This window comes from Pristiophorus japonicus, chromosome 4, assembly GCF_044704955.1.
Source record: "Pristiophorus japonicus isolate sPriJap1 chromosome 4, sPriJap1.hap1, whole genome shotgun sequence".
Lineage (NCBI taxonomy): Eukaryota > Metazoa > Chordata > Chondrichthyes > Pristiophoridae > Pristiophorus > Pristiophorus japonicus.
The window spans coordinates 24,180,281-24,203,828 of NC_091980.1; the positions used below are offsets into that span (position 1 = coordinate 24,180,281).

General features: G+C 46.2%; 1 protein-coding gene across 4 annotated transcripts in view; it reads left to right on the forward strand.

Moving 5' to 3' along the window:
* Positions 1 to 23,548, forward strand: part of arap3 (ArfGAP with RhoGAP domain, ankyrin repeat and PH domain 3) — a 277,068-nt gene that overhangs the window by 128,582 nt on the left and 124,938 nt on the right. For all 4 annotated transcript variants that reach the window (XM_070878032.1, XM_070878034.1, XM_070878033.1 and 1 more), the window contains exon 2: positions 2,959 to 3,974. In XM_070878032.1, coding sequence (XP_070734133.1) covers positions 3,037 to 3,974 — 938 coding nt within the window. In that variant the 5' untranslated portion in view covers positions 2,959 to 3,036. The remainder of the gene's footprint in view (positions 1 to 2,958; positions 3,975 to 23,548) is intronic.

The following is a 23,548-nucleotide window of genomic DNA, read 5'->3' on the forward strand; positions in this document are numbered from 1 at the left end:
AAGTCTCTCTCTTCCAACTTGGGGTGACACCTCCTGAAATTTTCCCACCTTGAATTAACTTCCAGTGGGTCATCCCCATCATTAATGGGCCCCAACTCGTGGCTACAAGCTGTGGCGTCAGTGCCAGATATGGGCCCTGTTTCGGTATGGTTACTGGTAATGTGGCCGTGTGCATTGCGTCATGAAGAACTGGTTACTACGGCTACGATTGGCTCTTGTGTCTTCAAGGTAGCCCATTCTACACCACTCTCATGCATTTAACAGTAGCTGTCAAGTATTCTAAAGATCTATCTTACTTAGAACAGAGAGACAATGATGTTATAATAAAAAGCAATATACGTAACGCCCCTTTTGCTGGCTGGCATGCTGATTTGGCTGGTTTTCAACAGGAGGTCTTTTGCCATGTGTCCAGCAGCGAGGGAAGGGAGAGAAAAGTTCCTGGCTTGCGTTTTTTATATTCCTCAAGACCATTGTCCTCAGAAAGTCTCCCGATTGGACTTTGGTTCCAGGGCAGCTTCTTATTGGCTCTCCTCACACATGTGGCTGTCTGGACCGGCTCAGCCATCTCTGATTAGTTTAAAAGGCTTTCCAATACACAAAACCCATGCGGCAGCTCTGGGGGATTTCATTTTGTTTCTTACAAAACTTAGCCCATGCTGGCAATCTGTGGGCTTCCATTTCATCTCAACACAAACAGGCCTTTTTCGTTAATCTACACTTTTAACATTTATACATACACATAATCAATTAATAAACACTTTTATTCTTACATTCTTCCTACCCATCGGAGCGCATCCCCGTCCTCGAGGTTCGCACGTAGAAACTGGAGCTGGAGAGGCTGGAGCTGGAGTCATCTGGGCCTGGACAACCAATCACGGTGCAATATTCTCATCGCTCACAATGGGAACTCCGTAACTCCAAGTTCCTATTACTATCAATGAGGAAAAAAACAGCCAAACACTACACAACAAACAAAAAATACACACCTCACGTGTCCAAAACCAACTGAAATTAAAGTTAAACCAAATGTTTAATTGAAAAAAATATTTTTTGGATTTCTTTTTTATGTCTTTTAATAGGGTTCAATATAAACTCACCTTAATAGACAGGGGCCGCAGTCTAAAAATGTGTGTTTAAATTTTATTTTTATGTGTTTTAAAATTCTTACGCTGGTAAATGTAGGCTATGCGCTTGCTTTTACCAGGCGTAAAACTTTTAAGGACATTCGCTTGGCAAGAAGTAAGAAAATAGCCCAATCTCGCCCGCGCGAATGTCCTTGCTGCAGGGATGTGGAGGATCTGTCAAGCGAAATCTTGACAGATCGGTAAAGCCGGTTTTTGGCGCATGCACATTACGCGCCGAAAACCGCCATTTGCGAGGCCTCGCCGGGTCCGTACACATTCTCTGGTAGGCAATCTTCTACCTGTACTGGCTTTTCAAGTTTCACTGTAATACTCGAAGGTCTTTTCAATCAGCGAATCGGCATTTAACTTGGATAGGGATGCTGGATTGGTGTTGCACATACTGTACTGTGGGGGAACTTCAATGAAGGTAGTAGAGGCCAAGAGTGAGGAAGGATTTTACTGTAACTTTTACCGTCAACTGTAGTACCACATCTAATTGTTTTTAAAATGCATTGTATCTGGGGATGTATGTCGGCTGTTCCAGCTCTCAGAATCATAGGATCTTGCAGCACACAAGGAGGCCATTCAACCATCATGGAAGTTCTCGGGGTAGTGCTGACACCTTCTCAGTTTGAACTCGCCTTTTTAGTTTGGCTAGTTCTGCTGGCGCTCTTTCAGCCTTGGAGTATTTAAGCTTGTCCGTAGCTCCTTGGATTCCTTCACCAGCGGGCAGGCATTCATGCACAGAGCTTTGGGGTAACCATCATTGAAACAGATTATCTGGTAATTATCACATTGCCGTTTGAGGGACATTGCTGTTTGAAAATTGACTGTCATGTTTCCGACTTTACAACAGTGACTACACTCAAGAAGTACTTCATTGGCTGTAAAGCGCTGAGGGACGTCCTGATGTTGTGAAAGGCGCTATATGAATTCAAATGTTTCAAGTCATTCTTTCTTTCTGAACTTTGCTCACTTGTTGAGTAGACTAGGCCTATATTCCCTAGATTTGGAAGAATGAGATGTGATCTAATTGAAACATATAACATTCTTCACGAGCTTGACAGGGGGTCACAGTCTCAGAATATGGGGTCGGCCATTTAGGACTGAAATGAGGAGAAATTTCTTCACTCAAGGAGTTGTGAATCTTTGAAATTCTTTATCCCAGGGAGCTGTGGATGTTCAGTTGTTGAGTATATTCAAGACAAAGGTCAATATATTTTTGGAAACTAAGGGAATTAAGGGATGTGGGCACAATGCGGGAAGATGGAGTTGAGGTAGAAGATCTGCCATGATCTTGTTGAATGGTGGAGCAGGCTCAAAGGGCCAAATGGCCTACTCCTGCTCCTATTTCTTACGTTCCTATGTTCCTTGTAAAGTCTAGTTGGGCTGTTTCTACTACTTGCATCCAGAGTGTATGGAAGTCAGCTTATCGCACTATCTCCTACTCTCTTTCCCAGGATCCCAAAACTGTGACATTCCTTACTGCCATCATTTTTCCATTCCTTACAGGCTTTAAAAACCTATACTTGGGGTCCCCTAATTACTATTCCTTGATTTATTTAATCTTCTCTCCGACTTTTTCCAACTCTGATTGTGCCTGCCCTTTGAGCCTTGTCCCTTTTTTCAGGTATCTCAAATTAAGACAAACAATTGATTGGAGTTAACTCCATTAACCTACATTTCAGCTAAAGTAGTTCAGTTTTGGTTTGATGACTCATTTTTTTTTCAGAATTACAAGCTGATTCAAGTCACAATAGTGTTGAAAGAAGAACTGAAGGCTTGCTTGTAAAGAGGTCTGAATTCCCGCCTGATTGTTTGATTTCTTTTTCAGATGTTGGAGGTTGCTTTTCCTGATGGACCTGTTTCACTGTATGTCAAATGAGTGCAGACGGAAGAAAGGTGAGTTACCATGGCATCGCTCAGCGAAGAGACATGTGACATTGGAGACTGGCTGTCCACCATCCATTTGGAAAAATACAGACAAAATTTCATCCAGAATGGATTTTACACATCCTTGGACTCTGCACATCTTGACAATAAAGCCCTTCTTCAGATTGGTATCACCGCCACTGGACATCGGAAACGGATCTTAAAACTTGCACAGCAGAAGAGCATGACATCAAGTGATGAGCTTTTGAACACTACCTGTGGCGAGCCTGCTGGTGACAGAGAGAGATCTATTGGCGCCGGGAAGGATCACTTAAATGTGAGTGGTATTGAGGTCATTGAACCAGGAGAAGCAATGGCAAAACCGATTCCCAAGCCACGGACATTGCTGAACAAACAGTCTTCAACCCCAAAACCTCAGGCAGAAACTGTGCCAGTATCAGCACACAGTCCCAATCATATCGTGGTACTGGAGGGTTTTACTCCCGGTGAGACAGATACTGATAAGCCCGATTGGATTGAGAAGGAACACACGCCAATTGAGGAATGTACAGTTAGGACTCCATCTGAGGAGCCAGTCCCTCCTGTTCCTCCACGAATCAATCGGGGGAGACCTCCTGCCAACTTCGTTATGCCGAGTGCACTAGCTAGCCCTGATTCTGACCAGTCTGGGACTCGGTCTTTACCTTGTATCTCCAAGTCGGCTGAAAGCTTGCAGGATACGAAGCCTCTTCCTTGCATTTCCTCACACTCCCTGCCCCCGATGCCTCTATTCGATATAACGTTTACGGGAGAAATGGTTTGTAATGAGCTTTACACTACAGTGATGGCTTCACTCGAGAGGAATCGGAGCCAGTCCTTTTCTACTTCAGCCCTGGGGTCATTGAGAAGGAGGCCAGTCCCACAGCCCCCATCTGTATTGGCCCAACCTGATACAGCATCACATCTGTCAAAGAAAAGGTAAGTCAGGGTTGCACTGCCACAGGGTGGCTGCCAGTTTTATAACTTTAATGATCAATCCTTCACATGCCATATACGCATTGAAGCATTTTTACTCTTAACGTCGATGTGTAAACTTTTGCTTGTTTTAAAGAACAAAAATCTCAGGAAAGAAGCACGTCGTTGCTGGAAAATGGAACACTTTCCATTTCAGGCACCCATTGCCAGCACCACACACTCCTCGATTAAGTATTTCATAGTTAAATGTAAAATAACAGAAAGCAAAATACCACTGACGCTGGAAATCTCAAACAAAAACTTAACATTTCATGTCGCTAACCTTTTCTCGAGTTCTGTTCTGACGAAAGGTCACCGACCTGAAAACGTCAACACTATTTCTCTCTCCACAGATGCTGCCGGACCTACTGACTGTTTCCAGTATTTTCTGTTTTTATTTAGATGCCAAGTAACCCTTTGTAAACAATACACGACAGCCTGAATCTTAGCAAAACACAAATCTTCTGAGCAAGCATGTGATTTTTTTCTCTTTGTCCTGCTGGTGTCTGAGTGGGATTGGTGGTGCAGTGCCAATTAGCACTGAGTTAGGGGCAGGTTTTGTGCTGTAAAGCAGTACAGATGAGGAACTGGGCTTAGATTGTCCAAACTGATTGTACAGCCAGCAGACGAAAGAGATTTGCATCTCATCATTTGCATCAGTCTGTGCTGGACTTGAACATTCCTTTTTATTGGTGTGACAGGGGAATGGAATTGTTCTGCTCATCAAGCAGACTGCAACATTTTTCTGTCTCTACTTCCATTGCATTAATGAGGTAACTTTAGCACTTTACCATTGCTTGCATCATGTACCATAACTGCAAGTATATATTACATTTTAATTATCTCAAGTTGCTGATGTTAAAATTTACAGCGCATCTCATGGCGCTTTAGTGGCAACCAATTTGAAACCCCTCACACGCTTTCGCACAGTTTTAATTCTGCAGTGCCTTAAAACCTTACTGCAAGCTTCCATCTTAACACTGGAATTATATTTGAAAAATGAAATACTTACATGTTTTCTGTGCAGCTGTAAATTCTGAACTCTGTCCATAGTGCATTTGTCTCGAAGTCAGAAGGTTGTGGGTTCAAAGCCTTACTCTCAGAATTGAGCACATGGCCGAGGTTGACGCTTCAGTCGGGTGGGCGTTGTTATGGGAACTGTCAAGGTGAGGGCCTGTCTGCCTGTTCAAGTGGATGCAACAGATCCCTTGGCACTTCTAAAAAGAAAAGCAGGGAATTCTTCTAGTATCCTGGCAAATTTCTCCCTTAACCAATACGAGCATAATACAAAACCAACACATGAACTGGTCAGTTCTTTCAATTGCTGTTTTGGGGACCTGGCTGTCTTCAGATTGGTTGCTGTGTTTGATTGCAGAACAACAGTGACGATACGAAAAAGTAGACCATTGGCAGGGAAGTGTAGGTTGGCTAGCAGCGCTGGCTGAAGATTTTACAAGATTCAACATTTTTTATTTTGGCAGTTGATTTACCCAGCGCAGTCAGTCACTGGAAAACTGTCCATTTACATTTTAGTCACCCCCACAGCCCATAGCAAAGCTGAACATTAGGGATGCACTGTGTCACCTTTCCCGGTGGAAAATCCCAGAAGTGACTAGTGGAAAGACAGCGCTGACCTCAACACTCCAAATTTCCTCCCCCACTTGCTCAAATTATGCCAGTTTCCTGGATTAACAGCACAGGAAACTTGGGGCTTTGTTGTTTCTGTTTGACTCCATTCTAATATTTTAGCAAAGCCGACAAAATGGAACCGGTGTCAAATTGTTACAATCTATCTGGCTCACGAATTCCAGATTTGTTTCAGGCACCAATTTAAATTCTGGGTCATTCTCAATTATTTATTTGGCACTCTGGAGTTTTTATTTCTTTCACCTTTTTTTCCACCGTGCTCCCCACCAACCCCCCCCCCACCCACCTTCTCCCCCCCCCCCCCCCCACACACACACACAAACACACATCTCCCCCCAAGTTCTTAACATGTGCACTCTCGCTGGAGTACAGTTCCATAGGAGCCAGCAAACAAGTGTCCATTTCTCACATGAGAACAAACACTAGGGTTCTGGGTGTTGGCGAAATTCAGTGCACAGTGGCTACGTTCCAGTGCATCGATCTCAGCACCGGCATTGGACTCGACAACGGCACACCCAGCCCAGTCGACCCGGCAAAGTCCTTCTCACCAACATCTGGGGACTTGTGCCAAAATTGGGAGAGCTACCCCACAGAGTAATCAAGCAACAGTCTGACATAGTCATACTCACAGAATCATATCTCTCAGCCAATGTCCCAGACTCCTCCATCACCATCCCTGGGTATGTCCTCTCCCACCGGCAGGACAGACCCACCAGAGGTGGTGGCACAGTGGTATACAGTCGGGAGGGATTGGCCCTGGCACATTGACTCTGGACACCATGAAGTCTCATGGCTTTGACAAGCATAGGCAAGGAAATTTCCTGCTGATTACCACCTACCACCCTCCTTCAGCTAAAGAATCAGTACTCCTCCATGTTGAACACCACTTGGAAGAAGCACCGAGGGTAGCAAGGGCACAGAATGCACTCTGGGTGGGGGACTTCAATGTCCATCAACAAGAGTGGCTCGGTAGCACCAGTACTGACCAAGCTGGCCAAGTCCTAAGGCACATAGCTGCCAGACTGGGCCTGCAGCAGGTAGTGAGAGAACCAACATGAGGAAAATACCTACAAGACCTCACCAATCTACCTGTCGCAGATGCATCTGTCCATGACATCATTGATAGCAGTGACCAATGCACAGTCCTTGTGGAAACAAAGTCCTGTCTTCACACTGAGGACACCTTCCATTGTAGTTGTGTGGCACTACCACCATGATAAATGGGATAGATTCATTTAACAGACCTCGCAGCCAAAAACTGGATATTCATGAAGTGTTGCGGGCCATCAGCAGCAGCAGAATTTTATTCCACCACAACCTGTAACCTCATGGCCCGGCATATTCCTCACCCCTATCATTACTATCAAGCCAAGGTTTCAACTCTGGTTCAATGAGGAATGTAGAAGAGCATGCCAGGAACAGCATCAGACATACTAAAAATAAGGTGCCAACCTGGGGAAGCTGCAATACAGGGTTTACATGCATGCTAAGCAGCAGAAGCAGCTCAGCAATCAACAGATCAGATCAAAGCTCTGCAGTCCTACCACATCCAATCGTGAATGCTGGTGGACAATTAAACAACCTACGGGAGGAAGAAGCTCCATGAATATCCCCATCTTCAATGATGGTGGAGCGCAGCATGCAAGTGCAAAAGACAAGGCTGAAGCGTTTGCAACCATTTTCAGCCAGAAGTGCCAAGTGGATGATCCATATCGGCCTCTTCCTGAGGTCCCCACCATCACAGAAACCTGTCTTCAGCCAATTCGATTCGTTCCATGTGATATCAAGAAATGGCTGAACGCACTGCATACAGCAAAGGCAATGGGCCCCGAAAACATCCCGGCTCTCATGCTGAAGATTTGTGCTCCAGAACTAGCTGTGATTCTAGCCAAGCTGCTCTAGTATAACACTGGCATTTACCTGACAAAGTGAAAAATTGCCAGGGTATGTTCTGTCCACAAAAAACAGAACAAATCTAATCTGGCCAAATACCGCCCCAGCAGTCAATTCTCAATCATCAGCAAAGTGATGGCAGGTGTTGTCAGCAGTGCTATCAAGCAGCATGTACTCATCAATAACCTGCTCAGTTTGGGTTCCGCCAGGACCAGTTGACTCCTGCCCTCATTACAGCCTTGTCCCAAAAATGGATAAGTGAGCTGAATTCCAGAGGTGAGGTGAGAGTGACTGCCCTTGAAACCAAGGCAGTATTTGACCAAGTGTGGCATCCAGGAGCACTCGTACAATTGAAGTCAATGGGTAGCAAGGGGAAAACTCTCCACTGGCTGGAGTCATACCTAGCACAAAGGAAGATGGTTGTGGTGGTTGGAGGTCAATCATCTCAGCCCCAGGACATCGCTGCAGGAGTTTCCAAGGGCAGTTTCCTCGGCCCCACCATCTTCAGTTTCGTCAAAGTTTTTGAAGCATTCTAAAGTACCTCCGTCCGATTTTTTTGCTTCCCGTTTTTTTGACGTCACTGGGGCTGCCAGCAGCACCATTTCTGGCCATTTAAGCGAGTTTGGTCACGTAGTATTTTTTTCAAAAACGGTCTGAAAAACCGTACCTACACTTCAGAAAATCGGCACAGAGAGGACGCCATTGTTTTAGCGGTGCCTTTCGGCCCGGGATAGAAGTAGCACCGGCAAGGGAGGGCGGGGGGGCGGGGGGGATTGCAGCGGCACCGGCGGGGGGGAGGGCCTTTTAGCCCGGGATAGGAGTGGCACCGAGGTGGTACTGGATGCCGGGTGTCATGAGTTGAACCATATCCCAGTTCAAGAAGGGCAGGAGGAAGTAAAAATGATTAGATCTGCTGAAGTGTTGAATGGCCTTGAGCCGACTGGTGTCCACAACTCTGCATTTCTGGTTTGAAGGGTGCAACTTCCCCTTTAAGCTTCTTTGCACAGAATCTACACTTCAGTCAACATTTTTTAATGTTTATTCTCACTTTACTGCCTTGAGTGACCCGTGTGCCCAAACCTGCAGCCAATTAAAAGTAACTTCCATTGGAATTACTAGTTTGGAAGAACCTTTACTATTCTGTTGCAAAGTTAACACTACTTACTGAGGAGACACTCATTGTAGTTGCCGTTTAAAGAAAAGTAACTAAGGTGATTCTAGTCATAACAGGAAATAAAGATTCAACTTCTATTTATTTTTCTTTGCATTTATGCAAAAATAATCCCAAAAGATGGGGCCCTTAACTCAGCACAATGAGGAAAGGAATTTCAGTTCAACGCCGAATCACGTCATACAAGGCTCAGCGGTGGTTTAACACTTGGTGACCGGTCCCATTGCAGGAGATTGTCCTGCGCTCAGCAAGTCTAGAAACTTGCAGAATTTCTCACAGGGTGGCACATCGCAAAAAGCCACTGGCCTTAACGTATATGTTGCTTTAAAAAGATGTTTAACATTAAAATGGTTTCGAAAAAGATGTCACTTGTGTGACTGCGAATCCGGCAGTGGTCAACTTTCACACCCAAGTTCCTGTCATGCTCAACAACAATTCAGTATTTATATAGCGCCTTTAACATAGTAAAACGCCCTAAGGCTCTTCACAGAAGCGTTATAAATAAATTTGAGACCGAGTCACATAAGAAGAAATGACGGCAGATGACTAAAAGCTTGGTCAAATAGGTAGGTTTTAAGGAGCGTCTTAAAGGAGGAAAGGCAGGTAGAGAGTCGGAGAGGTTCAGGAGGGAGTTTCAGAGTTTGGGGCCCAGGCAGCTGAAGGCACGGCCACCGATGGTTCAGCAGTTTTAATCAGGGCTGCTCAAAAGGACAAAATTTGAGGAGTGCAGATATCTCGAGGTGTTGTGAGGCTGAAGGAGATTACAGAAATAGAGAGGGGGTGAGGCCGTGGAGGGATTTGTAAACAAGGATGAGAATTTTGAAATCGAGGCGTTGCTTAACCAGGAACCAAATGCTCTTGAAATATTACCCATTAGGTACCTGGATAAAAAAGCAAATAAAAAACGTTTTGCATTCTGGCTTAACCAGTGCTGTCCTGAGCCAGCTGTTCAGAGCCAGCTCATCTGCCAGTTTCCCACCCCCACCTTCCTCTCTCGGCAAGCACTTGGGTTCCATTCTGCAACTTAGGTGTCAGCCTTGGCTCAGTGAGTAGCACTCCCACCTCAGTCAGAATGTTGTGGGTCCAAGTCCCACTCCAGAGACATGAGCACATAATCTAGGCTGATACTCCAGTGTAGTACTGAGGGAGTGCCGCCCTGTCAGAGTTCCCACCTGCCCTCTCAGATGGATGTAAAAGATCCCATGACAACATCTGAGGAAGAGCAGGGAAGTTCTCCCAGTGGTCTGGCTAATATGTATTCCTCAACCAACATCACCAAAACTAGTATATCTGGTCATGAACTCATTGCTGCTTGTGGGACCTTGCAGTGTGCAAATTGGTTGATGTGTTTCCCTACATTACAACAGTGACTGCACTTCAATGACTACATGGAGTCAGCTGTGGCTCAGTGGATAGCACACTCGCCTGAGTCAGAAGGTTGTGGATTCAAGTCCCACGTCAGGGTCATAAATCTAGACTGACACCCCGGTGTCAGTGCTGAGGGAGTGCTACACTGTCAGCAGTTGCTGTATTTCGGATGGGATAATCAACCAAGTCTGCCCTCTCAGGTGGATGTAATATATCCCATGACACTATTTCGAAGAAGAGCAGTGGAGTTATCCCCAGTTTTCTGGCCAATATTTATCCCTCAATCAAAAAAAACCCCAGATTATCATGTCATTAGCACATTGCTGTTTGTAGGAGTTTGCTGTGTGCAGATTGGTTGCTGCTTTTCCACATTACAACAGTGACGACACTTCAAAAGTACTTCATTGGCTATCTTTGAGACTTTGAGACATCCAGTGATCGTGAAAGGCACTTTATATATGCAAATCTTTCTTCAAAAGGTACTTCAGTGGCTTTAAATTGCTTTGGGATGTTGTGAGCTCACAAAAGGCATAATATAAATGCAAGTCCTTTCCTTTCCTCAATCACACAGTAGAAAGATTGTGCCGATGGTTGATTCTATCAATGATGCCCTGGCAGATGGGTGACTATCTTGGCAGAGATCAAGTCAGCTTCACGTTGACACAACTCAGAGGGTTATGAATCTTTGGAATTCTCCAACCCAAAAGCCTGTGGAGGCTGAATGGTTGAGTATATTCAAGGCTGAGATAGATAGATTTTTGGATTCTAGAGGAAATTAGGGATATGGAGATCAGGCGGGAAAGTGGAGTTAAGGTTGAAGATCAGCTATGATCTTATTGAATGGTGGAGCAGGCTCGAAGGGAGATTATGGCCTACTCCTGCTCCTAATTCTTATATTCTTATGCTGAGATAAATGGCTCTACCAGTGCCGCCCTGAGCTCACCTGCCAGTCTTTTTCTTTGTTGTGGCTGCGTCATTTGCTATCACTGGTTGATGCTGCCTGTCTCCCTCATGTTCAGGCCCCTTTCCAGGACAAAGTTCTGTCAAATGCCATAAGGCAACACTAATTTTGGAGAACTGCATGTTTCCACTGATGCTGCTCTTCCTCCTCCTCTAGAACCAGCCGGGAAAGATAGCCATTGGGATATCCATGGGCCTTATTATAGGCAGGGCTCACTTATGGTTCCCTCAGCTAATGTTCATAGATGGTAAGCTGAGTGCAGCTTTAAAAATGGTACAAATATCCAGTACAATAAAATTGTTGGGGCAACATGAAGTTGACTTGATGCAATTACAAAGGAACAGGAGACAATCGAGCTGAACAGGCTAACCATCCAATGGCTGCATCATATGGGTGCAGAGAGCTAGAAGCCTTCAGACATTGGGGTTGTATTATGGAGCAAGGAGTTCATTCATATTTTCTGAGGTCGAGTTCATTCATATTTTCTGAGGTCAGTGCATGCCTGGTGCACAGGCCCGAGGCACTACAGGCACTACCTCCGCATTATATTGTGCTGCGCACAAGAGGTGCACAGCAGGCCTCAGTGCCCGATGATATGGGCACCTGTGCCACCTATACCCACAAGCATCTGAGTCTGAACCAGACTGTTCGCAACCTTGGTGATACATTTAACCCCGAGATGAGCTTTCGACAACGTATTCCTTTTTGACCAAGCTTTGGCTCATCTGCCCTTATGTGGCTCGGTGTCCAATTTTGTTTGATGGTGAAGTGCCTTGGGACATTTTACGTCGTTAAAGCCGCTATATAAACACAAGGGATTGAAAGTGAATAGTGCCCCATTTGGGCGATAACTTTTCCGGGAAGTGCAAAAGTATCGCTGGGCGAAAAAGATTTGCTGCTGATGGGAACTTTCGCTTTAGCACTACAAGGGGGAAGTGGAGCATTAAATTAAGCGCTACCACTTCCCTTAGAGCGCTCAAGGGAGTGAGAGGGGCGGTATCGGCAGAGCGCTGAACAATGTTCAGTGCAGTGCTCCTGTCTTTACAGGTTTCTTTCCTCGCTTAAAGGGAAGGGCCAATGTTGGGTTGACTGAGTTTCCATGTTCTCTGTGTTGGGGCCACCAGACCTGCGCTACATGCATAGCAGCCCCAAGCACACAAAGAGAGCACAGGGCTGAGCAATTATGGGGCAAAAGAAATCAGGAGGCACCAAAGGGGGAGATAAATACATTTTTGCTCTAGCTGATCAGCTCTGCCTTTAAATATGGCTCCCCAAGCGGCCAGCCGAAGTGACGAAGCCTCCTGCAACTGCCGTTGTTGACGTCCGGTGATGCTGCAGGGGGTTTAAGCAAATATTACAACTGAGGCGGTAATGGGGCACTGCACACCGAATGCCATCACGATCTATGGGGTGCAAGAGAGCGAGGCGGTAAGTGTTAGCGCTAGCGCAAAACCGCCGGGGAAGTTCATGGTTGTCGGTGAATTCACCCGGTCTGATCATGGACTCAGCTCCACTTCCCTGCCCGCTCCCGATAACCCCTTCTCGTTTAAGAAACTGTCTATTTCTGTCTTAAATTTATTGAATGTCCCAGCTTCTACAGCTCTCTGAGGCTGTGAATTCCACAGATTTGCAACCCTCTGGGAGAAGAAATTTCTCCTCATCTCTGTTTTAAATGGGCGGCCCCTTATTCTAAGATCATGCCCTCTAGTTCTAGTCTCCCCCACCAGTGGAAACATCCTCTCTGCATCCACCTTGTCAAGCCCCCTCATAATCTTATACGTTTCGATAAGATCACCTCTCATTCTTCTGAATTCCAATGCGTAGAGGTCCAACCTACTCAACCTTTCCTCATAAGTCAACCCCCTCATCCCTGGAATCAACCGAGTGAACCTTCTCTGAACTGCCTCCAAAGCAAGTATATCCTTTCGTAAATATGGAAACCAACACTGCACACAGTATTCCAGGTGTGGCCTCACAATGATATGAGATGGGCTGCCTCAATGAGGTAAATGCCTTTGCAACACTACTAGCGGGCCAGGAGGAACCGGATTATTTTCTCCAGGCAGGTTTGAGCGGAGTTCAGTTCCTGTTTCAGATTTTTAACTTTTTAACCTCGGGCCCAAGAAGCTTACTTGTAAACCACCTCGCCCCAGGATCTGTCTGCTGCCCGGCCCCCTCCCCCTCCCCCTACAGCCCCCTGCCCCATGATCAGACAAGAGATCACCTGGTACAAAAGAAAGGTACGTATTGTATAACATTAATCAGGGCCAGATTAATCTAGTTTTGATCGGCTAAAAAGGTCGGAGAGGATTCTACCAGATTTTCGTTCTTAATTGGCCTGGTTTATATCGAGGATTTCGCCTCGCCCAGGAAATTATAAGGCTTTCGGGAGGGATGGGTGCGTGGGTGTGTAAATTGTGATGCACTAGTCATCGCAGTAGTACGGGACAGCCTGGGTGGACCAGAGGGCCTTTACCTGTCCGTCATTCCCATATGTTCGTCTGTCGTATGATTTTTTTATTTCAGTTGTTATGTAAAGGGTATATGGAGGTACTATATTTCAGTTTTATTTTGCTGGAAAATAGATTACGTAATTTAAAATATTTTAATTAATAGTGATATACATCAGAATAATTTAATCGGACTGCTATGTGAAAAATGCTACTACACTGTAGTGCCAACATGACCATTTGTGTTTGTGCTACACTTCACACTATTTTTGAGCTGGGAAGTCGGATCTGCGCACACACAGGGCGTAAACACTAATGGTACCAGGTCGGCAAATCAGGATTTTCACAAGTCCGCCCTCTGTGACTACAGCTACCCATTCCTCGTGTGGATGAATGAAGTTTAACGCACTGATTAAATGACTCATTAGCTGCTGGTAAAATGTGAAAGGGTCACTATTGCATGTATTCAGAGTGACTGACAAACTTTTGGGCCCAAAATTCCACATGGACTTTTTTTGGCGCAGTTGTCGAGGTACATCCGATATTTTAGTTGCCCAACTGTGCCAAAAAAGTTCCAAGTTTCGCCAGCATAACCTTTCATTTTGGAGCGGCGCAGATTGTCCTTAAGCTCTGAGGGTGGAGCTTAAGGTCTGCGCCGAAAAACTGAGGTTGCCAGGGTAATGAGGGACACACTGAAGGGCTGAGGCACAAATAAAGCATTTCCCCTTTGTAAAATAGATCACTAAGTGAGATTTGGGACAACAGACTGAAATCTTAATATATGAAACCAGGAGCCTATGAACGATATGTAGAGAAATGTTGCACAACGTGCAAGTGCTTACGAGCCGAAAGGCCCCCACTCTTGCCGGTGCCACTGCAATCTCGGGCCGAAAGGCCTCCCCTCACTAGCTGCTCGGTGCCACTCCTATCCCGGGCTAAAAGGCCCTCCCCCCCGCCGGTGCCGCTGCAATCCCCCCCGCCCCCCCGCCCTCCCTTGCCGGTGCTACTTCTATCCCGGGCCGAAAGGCACCGCTAAAACAATGGCGTCCTCTCTGTGCCGATTTTCTGAAGTGTAGGTACGGTTTTTCAGACCGTTTTTGAAAAAAATACTACGTGACCAAACTCGCTTAAATGGCCAGAAATGGTGCTGCTGGCAGCCCCAGTGACGTCAAAAAAACGGGAAGCAAAAAAATCGGACGGAGGTACTTTAGAATGCTTCAAAAACTTTGACGAAACTTGCAGATTTTAGTCTGCTCCAAAAAAAACAGCTTAGGCCAAAAAAACGGCACAGAATGGTGGCAAAATTTCGCCGTATTCTCAGGAATCGTAAATTGCACGAATATGCGTTCTCCTGATTACAATAGCAGTTCGCTAATCTTGACACAAGAACAATCAGTTCTTTGATAAAAATTTGAATTTCAGCCCTAAGGTGACTGATTTCGATGTCAGTCTGGCGAGGTGGTGCACAGGAAATATTTTCTTTGTGGCTTTGCTTCACACTGAATTCTACGTTAACACTTTTTTTTTCTTAACGTCCAAGGTTAAATTTATCATTTTATATCTTTGTTCTGCCTCCGCATCGAGTCTGTGAAAAGCATCAAGGCATCCTGTCACTTTGCACTGTCACTATGGCCGAGGCCCAAACAAATGACTCTGAGGAGTTCCTGCAGCTGAGTGGTAATAGTGCAAATGGCGTAGTATTTCTAAAGCCCTTGTCCATTACTGCTGCCAGTGCCCTATATCCATTTTTAACTAGCGAGGCTCCTAACCTGTACCAACATGGGCCCAAGTGAAATTATACATATAGCATTGTAACTCAAACACTACACACACATTACACCTCTTCACTTTGTTGTCCAGCTGTTAACCCTGGCTCACTGGTAGCACTCTGGCTTCTAAGGTCCTTTGGGTCGTCCTGAAGTCGTGAAATGCGCTATATAAATGCAAGCATTTCTTGTTTTTCATTTCTGGTCTGATTTTCCTTGTCTTGCATCTCTTCTACTAGAGCGCCTGTCTGAGGCTGTTCACATCATTCATGGGCCGATCAGTGTTGGATTTGTTTTCTGCTGATAGGCACCCACTTGAAGAAAGAAGGGAAGTCACTTAGGATCCATTGCCACGACTTCCTCTTTCCAAATCACCATCACCCTTGCAGATAACTAGCCCCAGTTGTATTTTACAAATCACGGCTTCCTGTTCCACACCCTGAAGGAAATGCACGGCGGCCGTGCATCAACATCTGTCATCTGGTCAATTCGAAAAGGTCATCTTGATTGGTGACTGAAGACTATTGTGCCTTTTTTAAAGATAGAATCAGTCAGGACAAACAAAAAGTGCACTGAGAAACTGCCAATGTTAACGGGATATTCTGGCCCTGTTGATGTTTGAATGACTGTAGGAAATCAAATCATGGGCCGGAATCGTCAGGTTGCCATGCATGTGGGATTGGAGGCGGGTCGGGAGTAATATTCAAAAACAATGGGAGCGCATCAAGACCCCGGCGTCATCCCAGAGGTCCCGATGCCAGCAGCACCCGAGCACATTGCTACCCAGGAGGCCAGGGGTGGACACATCATGGTCAGATTTACTTCACTTTATCCATTACACCCATATGACTGCCACATGCTGCACCAGGTTACCCCCGCCCAACACCATAAAGCATCCTGCCAGGACCAAACCAATCCTTTCACACTGACCCCCATTGCTGGAGGTAACGTTATGTCTCACCATTCACTGCAATTCACTAACCTCTTCCAAAATAGCAGACAAAAATGAGCATGACCGGAAAGCGGTGAAAATAAATAGTTTTATATGTGACATAACAGTAACAAAATCCTAGCAAAATCACTTTAAACACTCATGTGCTTACCCTTGTATGTCATTTTTCATTTACGAGTGCTTCTATGAGGTGCAACCCCTGTGGCTTCAGCAAAGGTTGAGGCAGCCCACTCACTTCCCTACTGCGACTGCATAGACTGTTGTGGTAGACGTCCTCTGGGATTTGGGGCCTCGGATAACCCCGCCAAAGTCTGCTCCTCCTGTGACTGTGCAGGGGCAGACTGGGCCATTGGGATCCGGGAAGGCATCTGGAGCTCTGACTGAGGGGGAGGCAATGGGGGAGAAGTGTGAGCGCTTTGAGAGGAGCACCCATTTCCATGTCCCCTCTCGCCATCATCCCACTTATGGACCTCCCGCACTTCCCTGCTAGCAAGGAGCTGGAGAGCACCTTGCTGCACAGCAGTGGGGCCATGAGGACCCAAGTCTACGTTGACATCCCTCCTAGAGAGGAGGTCTATGAGCCTCTGCCATCTATACTCCATAGAGACATTGTGCCCTCTGTGAGTGGCGCATTAGCTGCTCAATGCAGGTGGCCATCCTATCCATGGAAAGCCTACAGTCTGCGACACATTGGTGCTCATGTTGGAGATGGGCTCCGCCATTCTCTGCACGTTTGCAGACATCGCAGTCACAAAACCTGTCAAAGCCTCCTGCACTTCTTCCTGCACCTCCAGGATCGCCCTCTTTCTGGACGGTCCCCGAGGCTCAGTATCTGCATGCAGCTGAGCAGAGCTGGGAGTGTCCTGTGCCCTCTGGCGAGGAGTCTCTACTGCTGTCCCTGTCTCCACTATCTGCTCTTGCTCACTTGTGACTTGTGAGACACCAGGTGACAACACTGCTCTATCTTGAGTGGGACCCACCAAGGAGTGCATATCTGCGCTCGTACTGGGTGCGCTTAGGTCTGGTGACACTGCGCCCTCAGAGGCTGGAGGCTCCTCTGAGGAATCGACTTCTTCCTCCACCTGGACAGTGCAGCGTGCTCTTGATGGACCTGTGGGAAAGTAAATAGATGATTTAGATACACTCTTTTAAAATTGGCCAAAATTACCATGATGCAGATGATGAACATTCATTAGCTGCTGGCATCAGTCCCCATAGAGCCACGTGGCTGTAAGAGATGTAATTCTATCACCAGGTTGCTGAGAGCCTCTCTCTGTCTCTCTGCAAGCGGCTCCGCAACTACCAAGGGCGACCTCCTCTGCTGCTAAATGGCGACGGATGGAGAGCCACCGCCGGTGGTCTCCCTCTCTGTTATTATCTCCTTCGAGGAGGGAAGTTTGAGAGAGAATGATGGCATGAGTGTAAGGAATATGTGGGTCACATCTGTAGAGGAAGACTATGAGGGAGTGTGGTGCCAATGCCAAAGTGCCAATGCCAATTGCCCCCCTTGTGTATTGTCAGTTGCATTGATTGCATTAGGATGAGGGTGAGTGTAAGAGGTGCTTAGTCAGATGGGGATGTGAGTATAGAGAGAGGGATGGTTGGACATGCGAGGTATGTTGGTGTGAGGAATGATGTGCAGGAGCAGGCTTAGGGAGGCAGAGTGATGGGGATGTGGTGACAGGTACAGCAGGGTGAAGGTAAGTGTGGCTTTGCACTCATCTTTCCTGTTCTGATGAGATCATTGAAGCGCTTGTGGCACTGCACCCAGGTCTGCCCGACCACATCCCTGCTGTTCACCTCTGCAATTTAGAGCCAGGTTCTTTTAGTCTCCTGAGGACGTGTCCTCCGCACATCAGCAAGGAAGAGGACCTCCCTGCGTGCTCTGACACGCCCCACAAGAAGGTCATCTGAAAATCTGGGTGCAGCCCTCTGTCTTTGTGAAGCCATCTATGCAAGAAACTCACAATTTAATAGGGCTAGGAGACGGCAATCCTGCCTTAATAGGCACCATTCAAGGAAAGTCGCTCTGAGGAGTGGAATGAAGAGAAAAATGGTGTTCCGAGTCGCCAGGCTGATAACCCGCACCCGTCCCGCCCTGGTAATGAAAATTCCAGCCATGAATACTGACTTTGAGGCCAGTATAGCTAACAAGGACCAAATTATCATCATCATCATCATCGTAGGCAATCCCTCAGAGTCGAGTAAGACTTGCTTCCACTCAAAAAGCGAGTTCTCAGGTGATGGTACAGTCCAATGCGGGACCTACAGTCTCTGTCACAGGTGGGGCAGTCAGTGGTTGGACCAAAGGGTTGGTGGGGAGACTGGGTTGATGCACGCTCCTTCTGTTGCTTATGCTTGATTTCTGCTTGTTCTCGGCGATGGGACTCGAGGTGCTCAGCACCCTCCCGGATGCTCTTCCTCCATTTTGGGTGGTCGTGCATCAGGGATTCCCAGGTGTCAGTGGGGATGTTGCACTTTTTCAAGGAGGCTTCGATGGTGTCCTTGAAGTGTTTGCGCACCTGGGGCTCGCTTGTTGTGTTGGTGCTCCGAGTAAAGCGCTTGCTTTGGGAGCCTCGTGTCGGGCATGAGGACGATATGGCCTGTCCAACGGAGCTGATCGAGCGTGGCCAATGCTTCAATGCTGGGGATGTTGGCCTGAGCAAGAACACTGATGTTGGTGCACCTATCCTTCCAGTGGATTTGCAGGAACTTGCGGAGGACAACAAGCTGTTAACAACAACAATAACAATAATATATTGCTTTCTCACTGCACATTTAAGGTAGAAAAATGCACCAAGGTTCTTCACAGATGCTTAATTTAAAAAAATGGATGCAGATTTTTCTAGAGGTGACCAAGAGCTTGGTCAAAGAGGTGGGCTTTAAGCAGAGTCTTAAAGGATGAGAGGGAGGCAAAGAGGAGGAGCAGTTACGAGTGGGAATTCCAAAGTGTGGGCCTCGGTAGCTGAAGGCACAGGAAGAGTTTACAGAGATAGGGAGGAGCGAGGCCATGAAGGGATTTAAACCCCAGGATGAAAATATTGAATTTGAGAGGTTAGTAGACCTGGACCCCATGTAGGTTAGTGAGGACAGGGGTGATGTGTGAGCGGGACAGGATACGAATAACAAAATTTTCGATGCGGACGGAGGACGGGAGAGCATTTGATTGTTAGGGAGGTGGAATAAGACGGTCTTCCTGATGGAGAGGAGATGAGACAAAATCTCAGCTCTGCGTTGAATAGGAAGCTGATGTTGTGAACAGTTTGGTTCAGCCTGAATCTGGCCAGAAATGAGGATGGAATCAATGGAAGGGGCATTGAGTTTGTGATAGAAACATAGAAACATAGAAAATAGGTGCAGGAGTAGGCCATTCAGCCCTTCTAGCCTGCACCGCCATTCAATGAGTTCATGGCTGAACATGCAACTTCAGTACCCCATTCCTGCTTTATCGCCATACCCCTTGATCCTCCTAGTAGTAAGGACTACATCTAACTCCCTTTTGAATATATTTAGTGAATTGGCCTCAACTACTTTCTGTGGTAGAGAATTCCACAGGTTCACCACTCTCTGGGTGAAGAAGTTTCTCCTCATCTCGGTCCTAAATGGCTTACCCCTTATCCTCAGACTGTGACCCCTGGTTCTGGACTTCCCCAACATTGGGAACATTCTTCCTGCATCCAACCTGTCCAAACCCGTCAGAATTTTAAACGTTTCTATGAGGTCCCCTCTCACTCTTCTGAACTCCAGTGAATACAAGCCCAGTTGATCCAGTCTTTCTTGATAGGTCAGTCCCACCATCCCGGGAATCAGTCTGGTGAATCTTCGCTGCACTCCCTCAATAGCAAGAATGTCCTTCCTCAAGTTAGGAGACCAAAACTGTACACAATACTCCAGGTGTGGCCTCACCAAGGCCCTGTACAACTGTAGCAACACCTCCCTGCCCCTGTACTCAAATCCCCTCGCTATGAAGGCCAACATGCCATTTGCTTTCTTAAGCGCCTGCTGTACCTGCATGCCAACCTTCAATGACTGATGTACCATGACACCCAGGTCTCGTTGCACCTCCCCTTTTCCTAATCTGTCACCATTCAGATAATAGTCTGTCTCTCTGTTTTTACCACCAAAGTGGATAACCTCACATTTATCCACATTATACTTCATCTGTCATGCATTTGCCCACTCACCTAACCTATCCAAGTCACTCTGCAGCCTCATAGCATCCTCCTCCCAGCTCACCTGCCACCCAACTTAGTGTCATCCGCAAATTTGGAGATACTACATTTAATCCCCTCGCCTAAATCATTAATGTACAATGTAAACAGCTGGGGCCCCAGCACAGAACCTTGCGGTACCCCACTAGTCACTGCCTGCCATTCTGAAAAGTGCCCATTTACTCCTACTCTTTGCTTCCTGTCTGACAACCAGTTCTCAATCCACGTCAGCACACTACCCCCAATCCCATGTGCTTTAACTTTGCACATTAATCTCTTGTGTGGGACCTTGTCGAAAGCCTTTTGATAGTCCAAATACACCACATCAACTGGTTCTCCCTTGTCCACTTTACTGGAAACATCCTCAAAAAATTCCAGAAGATTTGTCAAGTATGATTTCCCTTTCACAAATCCATGCTGACTTGGACCTATTCCATGTCACCTCTTTCCAAATGCGCTGCTATGACATCCTTAATAATTGATTCCATCATTTTACCCATTACTGAGGTCAGGCTGACTGGTCTATAATTCCGTGTTTTCTCTCTCACTCCTTTTTTAAATAGGGGGCAGAAGTTGATAGCTTTGGTATTCTCAATGTTTAACTAGAAGGAAGTGCAGCGCACTAGCAAGGTGACTACACTGAGGCAGTGGAGGAACATGAGCCTTGCTTTCCCATCACATTTAGGCTGATGAGGTGTGTCAATCTAGAGAAAGGCAAGTCTCTATCAATGTTCACCCTAACGGGCAGTAATGGGAAAGGTCGTGCGCAGGTCGCGCGCAGGCCACTCACTGGCTTCCCTATTGTAAGTACCGCACATGTGCAGAAATTTAAAGGGACTGCGCACTAAATGAAATAGACCGTGCAGAACAAAGCGCAGCTTACAGAGAACATTGCTCTAGAATATTTTGGTTTCCCCTTGAAGCATACGCAGTTATTTCTTTACTCTTTGGGAGCCAACAGACAACTTCCATGGTTGTAGAGAAAATAAAGCTTATCCAGCGTACCTTATGGTACAGGATCTGAAAATACTGAGGCCCAATATTCGATGCAGAGGAACAAATGGCCCTCCATTCGATGGCTATCCAAAACACCAGGAGGGCACTTAATACAATCCAAATCATGGGACTGTTTTGTTTCAGGTGGAGGTATTGGTATCTGTACTGAGGCCATTTCAAAAACATCTGAAGAGAAATATAGAGGCACTGTCCCTCACCTGACTCTTCACCATGAACTTCAGCTTCCACAAATAGAAAGGCATCCATTTTGAAGTTACAAAAGATGCGTGACGCACTCAAAAGCCAAATAAACGGTCTTCAAATTACCAAAAATATTTGTTTTCCTACACGGAGCAGATCAAATTCTTCATTCATCCAACAGAAGTCATAGATGAGTTTAAGGATGGCTTAATCTGAGATGTCCACGTTCCCAAGACTGACTAATGCAGGCATCTACAAGAGAAACATTTTCTGGAGTTAGTGGTTGGGGCGATGTTCAGTTCATCCAGTTATGGAAGGTTTTAATCCCAGAAGTGCTGTTGTGAGGATGGCAGTGGGATCTTGACACAATTTTAGTCTTATTGAAAACTCAGTGACAATCATCACTTTAGGAACCTTAGTAATGAAAACATTCCCTGATCCTATAAGGCCAAGTGAACACCTATCTGAGCTTCGGTGCCTGGGGGAGGGGCTGAACAGAAACACATTGTGCTCCCGATAGGTGGGCAGGGAAACCGGAAGGTAAGTCAGCTCGGCAATTCTTGCATAGCTCATATTGGCATAGTTTTAGCTGGTTTACCCACACTTGGACAGGCTTGCTCTTACTAACTAGTACCTTGGATCTCTGAGCTGTGAGCCAAACAGGAGTTAATGATGAACTCGTGTGTGACTTCCTTTATTTTGACATCCTTACTCTGTCAGCCGTGGCTCAGTGGGTAGCACACTAACCTCAGAGTGACAAGGATGTGGATTCAAGTCCCCCTTCAGGAACTTGAGCATGCAATCCAGGCTGACACTCTACTCCAGTGCAGCACTGAGGGAGTCCTGCACTGTCGGAGGTGCCGTCTTTCGGATGAGATATTAAACCAAGGCCCTGTCTGCTCTCTCAGGTGGATGTAAAAGATCCCATGGCACTATTTCGAAGAAAAGCAGGGCAGTTATCCCCGGCATCCTGGCCAATATTTATCCCTCAATCAACATAAGAAAAACAGATTATCTTGTCATTATCATGCTGCTGTTTGTGGGAGTTTACTGTGCGCAAATTGACTGTCCCGTTTCCCACATTAAAACAGTGACTACACTTCAACAATTCTTCATTGGCTGTAAGGCGTTTTGGTGGTCGTGAAAGGCACTATATAAAAGCAAGTCTTTCTTAAGCACTGGGAATGGCTTTCGACCAATCTCAGACACCAGTTCCGATCAAAAATGAAAGGTGGCTGACCCAAGAACAATGTTAACAGATACTTGAGAGTTCATCTTAAGAACATAAGGCCATTGTTCTAGCTGGAGAACGCCTCTTTGCTGCATGGGAGCCAGAAGTGGATGGCCAAATATTCATTTTAAAATTGGAGCAAAAGAATGAACAAGTACACATACCTCAGTCAGAGGCGGATTCAGCATTCTTGGGGGCCCTTGGGAACCAAGAACATTTGAGGGCCTCCCCTTCCCTGCATCCCCACATAAACCGCACCAAACATTAAAACATAAACATCTAGTAAAATGCTCGAGAAAATAGGGCCAGTGGAAAGTTTACCAGGTGAGTTAATAATAAAGCAAATCACAGCGCAATGCACTACACTTAAATGAAACTTAAGTCATATTGCACTGCACTGCGTTTAAATGAAACATATTGGCACAGGATGCCTGGCTTTTCAGTTGGGGTCCTTAGGCCTCTATTTTAATCTACCTCCACCTCAGTCCTTTTTCATGAAGGATCTTGGTGACATAACTAACTAAGTTACTTGCACACTGTGGGCCCGACTTGTTTACAGAGCATCATTATGTGATCTTGCTTTGGAGAAAGCAGCCAGCTGAGTGATATAAAGGATGGCTGTGTGAAAGATGTGGGGGGGGTGGTGGGGGTGGCGCTGCAGTTTTTAAAATGCAAAACCATTGCTCTGAGG